The sequence below is a fragment of the Phoenix dactylifera genome, chromosome 8 (genome assembly GCF_051530095.1).
Source record: "Phoenix dactylifera cultivar Ajwa chromosome 8, Ajwa_hap1_PhDact_Kaust_v1.1, whole genome shotgun sequence".
NCBI lineage: Eukaryota > Viridiplantae > Streptophyta > Magnoliopsida > Arecales > Arecaceae > Phoenix > Phoenix dactylifera.
The window spans coordinates 28,405,565-28,412,333 of record NC_143197.1 but is presented as its reverse complement, the minus strand read 5'-3'; the positions used below and the strand labels follow the sequence as shown (position 1 = coordinate 28,412,333).

Genomic DNA, 6,769 nt, shown 5'->3' with positions numbered 1-6,769 from the left:
CCTTCTTCTCTTCTTCTTCCTCCTTCTCTTCCCTTCTTCTCCTGCCTCCATTTACAAGTTAGTCCGGCATCATAATGTCACTCTGGAGTCTGGTCATCCTCTCATGTTGAGTCATATCTATTGAGTTTTGCCTTTTATCTCCAACACTTTCACTTTCCTAATTCTGTATTAAGTATTGAAACTCATTAATATAACAATTATTTGAATGGAAGTTACCTTTTTCTTGCTGACTACAAAGGTACCATTTTATTCACAAAATAAATATAGCAAGCAATCAATAATTACAAGTAATGACACCATATCAATTATGACAGTGGAGGGTGGTTCATTATTTTGATTTAATCTTGGTTGAGTTGAAACATTAGAAAAAACCTTGTAAAAAAAATCAGATGACCCAAGTTGCCAAGTGATGTACATCAAACAAGATACAAAGATGTCACCCATATACTAAAACCAAGATTAATTACCACTAACCTCCATTTCGGCCCTTGCTTTTCCTATTCTGCTGTTAAAAACTTTGGTAAGATACATCAATAGGGGGCTTGGTCTTAGTAACATATTTTTTTTTCTTTTATATAACCATGCTAAATTATCAAACCATAATCAAAATAAAATATATAAAAATAAAATGGCTAGCTAAGCCAAGGACATAAACTACAAGTATCTTCATCCCCTTTTTTCTATTAACCACTTTTGATTCTGATCTGGCAATCACCTCACAAGCAAATACATACACCGCAGTACCACATACGAATTATACGGTTGGCAAAAATCATGACCATCCATCAAATGCTTTTCTTAGATTGCATCACGTTCATTGCACATGCCAAATAACAGCCGCAACACGCCAGTTCTCAAACTTTTCTTGTTTTTTTCCCTGTACTATATTCGGCTAGCCATCTGCCGATCCACCTTATGCCACAGTCTTGTCTCCAATGATTTGAGCGCGCACCCGTTCTTCCACAGCACGCGCGCACATCTTACCGTCCTCACCTACCCCCTCTCCCGCCACCCCAACATCCGTCAAATCTAACGGCTCCCGTCAAACCAACCCGCCTTAAATCCACCCCCCGCTCCTACCCCCATTCGCTCGCAAACCAAACCTACTCCACTCTTCTCCTCATTCTTTGGCGATGGATCTGGCGCTGCTAGAGAAGGCCCTCCTGGGCCTCTTCGCGTCCGTCGTCGTCGCAATCGCCGTCTCGAAGCTCCGGGGAAAGCGCCTCCGTCTCCCCCCCGGGCCGCTCCCCGTCCCCGTCTTCGGCAACTGGCTGCAGGTCGGCGACGACCTCAACCACCGCAACCTCTCCGCCCTCGCCCGCCGCTTCGGCGACATCCTCCTCCTCCGCATGGGCCAGCGCAACCTCGTCGTGGTCTCCTCCCCGTCCCTTGCCCGCGAGGTCCTCCACACGCAGGGCGTCGAGTTCGGCTCCCGCACCCGCAACGTCGTCTTCGACATCTTCACCGGCAAAGGCCAGGACATGGTCTTCACCGTCTACGGCGAGCACTGGCGCAAGATGCGCCGCATCATGACCGTCCCCTTCTTCACCAACAAAGTAGTCCAGCAGTACCGCACCGGGTGGGAGGACGAGGCGGCGAGGGTTGTCGCCGATGTGAAAGCAGACCCGAAGGCGGCGACGGAGGGGATCGTGCTCCGAAGGAGGCTGCAGCTGATGATGTATAACAACATGTACCGGATCATGTTCGACCGGAGGTTCGAGAGCGAGGAGGATCCTCTGTTCTTGCGGCTCAGGGCGCTGAATGGGGAGAGGAGCAGGTTGGCGCAGAGTTTTGAGTACAATTATGGGGATTTTATCCCCATCTTGAGACCTTTCTTGAGGGGATACCTCAAGATCTGCAAGGAGGTCAAAGAGAGAAGGCTGCAGCTCTTCAAGGACTACTTCCTTGAGGAGAGGAAGTGAGTATATATAATACTACTATTTTTTTTCCTTATTATTTCTAGTGTTTATATTTTCTTTTGCATATAGAATTCTGGTCTTCTACTATAGTGATTGATTTGAAGTTTGGATTATGTTTTTTCTGTTTTTAAATTCCCTTTTTCTGATTGTTTATTTGTTTCTACTTTTGGTCTGGCTTCTATTAGGATTTGTTCTGTTTTAGTCCTTTTAATCTATTCTTTTGTGGTAGGATTGTGTCTTTTCTGTTTATCCTTTTTTAGGCCTGGATTTTAGTGGATTAACATATAAGAGCTCCCTATTTCGGTTATGCTTGGATGCTATGCAATTTGGTCCAGAAACTGTTCTATAAAAAGAGCAGGCCAAGGAAAGTGTAATAGGATTACCAAAAACAAAAAGTAAAAAAGGGGGAAGGTGTGGATATCAAATACAGGGGTTTATTTATTTATTTATTTTTTCCTCTTCCGTTCCTTTTGGTCTTCTTTTTTCTAATCCATACGCTTATGCTGATATTTGTTTTGGAATTGGTCCTCCTTTAATTTAATAATGTTCTCGTGTGGCTATTCTAAAAGGTTTCCTATCTCTTTTTTAATATAATAATATTCTATTGCATCTATTCTAATAGGTTTCCGTTCGTTGATGGCAATCTTCTGTTGTCTGAAATCTGAATATATGATCGATCGATTGATTCAGTGCTTTCTATTTGATGGAACAGGAAGCTATCAAGCACCAAACCGGCAGATAACGCAGAGCTCAAGTGTGCAATTGATCACATCCTTGATGCTGAGAAGAAGGGAGAGATCAATGAGGACAATGTGCTTTACATCGTTGAGAACATTAATGTAGCAGGTATTTTTCCTACTTTCCTTTCTCTTTGGAAGGGCATTATTTAATTATTTTCATTTTTTGAAATTGTAATTCTGCACGTTAGTTAGCTAATGCTTCGAGCAGTCGTACCTATACAGATACGAAGATATTTATTGCTTGCTGAAATCGGTAACCATAAGTATAGCAACAACTACCAAGATCTGTTCCGGTTAATTGTGGTTGGTCTAATAACCTTACAAGAATTTATATTGAGGACCATGGTATGCCGTACGGGTGGCGTATTAATACTCGATATGCTAAAAAAACTCCGTATCGTACTATTCCGACATTATGTTAGTGAGTTACCGCTATGGGGTCCGGTACCGAGACGGCAAACGTTGTCGAGGACATCTCTAGTGTTATTTCAAGCTTTGTTATATTCCTTTTCACAACTTTTTGTCCTTGGATCTTCTCCTTCTCTTTTAGGTCCTCTGAACACTCGTTTGGTTTGCGGGAAGAGAGGAAGGGAAAGTGTGGTCAACGGAAAAAATGAAAAAACACTTTATGTTTGGTTGGAGTTTACAAAGGAGAGAGGTGGAAAAATAGCATTCCCATCGAAATAAGTTTTCTACATTTCATCGAAAAGAAAAACCCATGCGGGACATAAAAAACCACTTTCCCACGGGATAGGAATTGCGGTATTTTTTTTTAAAAAAAATATCCTTAAGCCATCATGATCTTCCTAACAGTAATTTTTAATAGTTAACATTAAACTATTAAAAATATACTATTAAAATTTACCACAATATAAAGAAGTTGTGATAATTTTAATATAAAAATATATTGATAACTATTTAAAATTATCATAATATAAAGAAGTTGTCTAGCAATTAACTAAAAACTCAACCCAATAAATATTTTTAGTAGCTATTTTTAAATATTTAAAAATAATTTTAAATATTTTATATTTAAAAATATTTAAATATACTATTAAAAATATATTATGAATTGTGGTAATTTTAATAGTTAGACAAGTATCCAAATATAATATGAATTATGGTAATTTTAATATTTAAAAATAGTTCTTAAAAATATAATCTGATCTTTTTGGTGTGAAACTTTTAAAACCTCCAAACCTTGGTATTCCAAGTATTTGATTATAAAAATTATGCATGTGATATTTTTTTTCTTGTAGTTCTTTTATTAAAGGCATAATAGATATTTTACATAACTTTTTCAGAAAAGTAGATGCTCAACTAAACATAAGTTACTTTGGAAAATATGTTTCCTATATCACTTTTCTTTAATCAACAAAATATGCAAAAACAACTTTCCAAGCATCATATACTTAGGCATCCGTTTCCTAGGAAAAACATTCCAGTAAGGTAAAATTTTTTCCATGAACCAAACGAGTTTAGAGATAAGGATATTAGTTAGAAAATTAGCAGAAATAGCCAACTTACCTAAATTCTTGAATGAATATCAGAATGGGAGGTAAAGAAAAAACAAGAAGAAAAAAGAAAAGTTTGAGGTGTAGATAGATGACTTAGGTTGTCTTGGAGGACCACATCATGGTTTCATAGTTGGAACATTTGGTAAGGTAGATCCAATAGATTCTTTTTTTTTTCTCTCTCAAGAGGATTGTTTTATGCCTTCCTTTGTCTTCAGAGGCTAAACAGTGCATGCATATGTTGTTTGATAATATGAGCTGACTTATCTCAGTTGGGATTCATTTGCCTTGGGACCATTTGTGGCTTAGAGGTTGTTTGGATGTCTGGTTGCCCTTTCTGTGGGACATCCTTGACATGGTGGTAGGGTCCAAGTGGAGTAAAGGTGGGGAGAGGAAGTATTGGAAGGGATTGTGCCAGTTGGTTGGCACCACAGTTTGAAAATGCTTGGTATAAATTTTATCACCTTTTACAGACCCACTCTATTTTCCTACCTTGTGGAAACATCACACGACGAAATCAAAGTTCACTGCTGATATCTTTTTAGTAAATGTACATTTGTATTTGCTCCAATGCTCCTTCATTATGAGATTGTCTTTGGGTTATCATCTAAAAATATACCACACCACCAACGATGTCACATGGCATCAATGAGTTCCTTGACTTGAATCCAGGACTGAATGGGTTATGCCATTCTTGCTCAATACTGATGCTTCTTTTGCATTGCTGGTGCAGCGATTGAGACGACATTGTGGTCAATTGAGTGGGCCATTGCAGAACTTGTGAACCATCCAGAGATCCAACAGAAGCTCTGCAAGGAGCTTGACACCGTGCTTGGTCCTGGTGTCCAGGTTACCGAGCCCGACACCCACAAGCTCCCCTACCTTCAAGCTGTCATCAAGGAGACACTCCGCCTTCGCATGGCGATCCCCCTACTGGTCCCCCACATGAATCTCCATGATGCCAAGCTTGGTGGCTATGATATCCCTGCTGAGAGCAAGATCCTTGTGAACGCCTGGTTGCTTGCAAACAACCCTGACCACTGGAAGAAACCTGAGGAGTTCCGGCCTGAGAGATTCTTGCAGGAGGAGGCCAAGGTGGAGGCCAATGGCAATGACTTCCGCTACTTGCCATTTGGGGTTGGCCGAAGGAGCTGCCCAGGAATTATCCTCGCATTGCCGATTCTGGGGATCACCATTGGCCGCTTGGTCCAGAACTTCGAGCTGTTGCCACCTCCAGGACAAAAGCAACTCGATACTGCTGAGAAAGGTGGGCAGTTTAGCCTGCACATTTTGAAGCACTCTACCATAGTCGCCAAGCCTAGAGTGTTCTGATTGTTTCGGTATTCTAAGTGCTCCTGGGCATGTTATCCTTTTATTTATCTTCTCTTTTGAATCTCATGGGAGGGAGGGTCTTGGATATTGTGAGAAATTACTAGTGTAAATTTATGGAATATCACAAGCTGCAATCTTCTAGTTTGTATTCCTTGTATGTTTGACTAAATAAGGAATTAATATTCAGTCTTGTTCTATGGACAAGGATATGCTAGTTTTTTCTCTTACTGTTCCCTCTTTTGATTGAAGAACAAAGATTCATCAAAATCGTAAACATGTAATTCAACTGAGTGCAATGGAGGCAAGTTATCACCTGACTGAAACTGGATTCCAATGAGTTACTTGGTTGGTGTTGAATATAATCATATCTGAACTGATAATCTGATACATCCATCTGAAAACGATTTGTCTGCATATTATGTTATAAATCAATTTAGAATAAGATAACAATGAGCATCTTTCATGGACAATCATGAAGCATGGTTTTCACCATGTAATCGCATTCAGGGTCGAAGGCTGTGCTTCTGAAACTGTTATAACAACTGGTAGCGTCTTAAGCGGTAAGTAGTAACTACTTTAAACCAATAAATTGAGCTAGAAATCATATGCGAATGCCCATAAATCCAACAGGAACTTTGCAACCAAAGGTTTGGGGATGTTGGAGGTCATCTATTTGGGAATCTTGGGTCCAGGTGATCGACTGCCTGCTTCAATTCCTCTTTCAACACCTTCCATCTTTATTTTTTTTTTTATTTTTTTGCTAAAATGAAAGTATCATGCATAACGTGTACGGATACAGCTAAAAAAAACAAAAAACGGTACATTACGGAGAGCACTAGGCAACTGTACCTCTCCCACCTATAGGTGATCATCTGAATGGTTGGCGATAAAAAAAGCCACCCAATCAGCAGTCCCATTTGTCTTCCTAAACACATGCCTCGCCTGGATGACCATCCCATCCCACAACATGGTAGATCCTATACCACATGAGAGGTGTTGGGGTGACCAAAGAGGCTCTTCATACATACAACTGTGCTGGATTCGTATTTTCTTAATAAAAATACTATACTAGCTAGTTTTGGTAACAGTTTCTCTGGGGCATGTGCTATTTGCTGTTGTTGCTAAATTTTTTTCTAAGACATCTGTCATAGCTCACATTCATAATTCATCTTTTCTCAATTCCATCCCAATTTATGTTGTTTCTAGAGGGCTACTTTCATTGCCTTTCCATCCCTAGTATTTTTGAGAGAGAGAAGGGAGACCA

At 40.0% G+C, this 6,769-nt stretch overlaps 1 protein-coding gene across 1 annotated transcript; it reads left to right on the top strand.

Moving 5' to 3' along the window:
* Positions 1-1,081: 1,081 nt before the first annotated feature.
* Positions 1,082-5,719, top strand: LOC103706246 (trans-cinnamate 4-monooxygenase-like). The gene is made up of 3 exons (XM_008790299.6): positions 1,082-1,918; positions 2,632-2,765; positions 4,907-5,719. Exons 1-3 carry the CDS (start codon positions 1,134-1,136, stop codon positions 5,503-5,505), a joined length of 1,518 nt encoding a protein of 505 aa, XP_008788521.1. The 5' UTR covers positions 1,082-1,133; the 3' UTR covers positions 5,506-5,719.
* Positions 5,720-6,769: the final 1,050 nt, after the last annotated feature.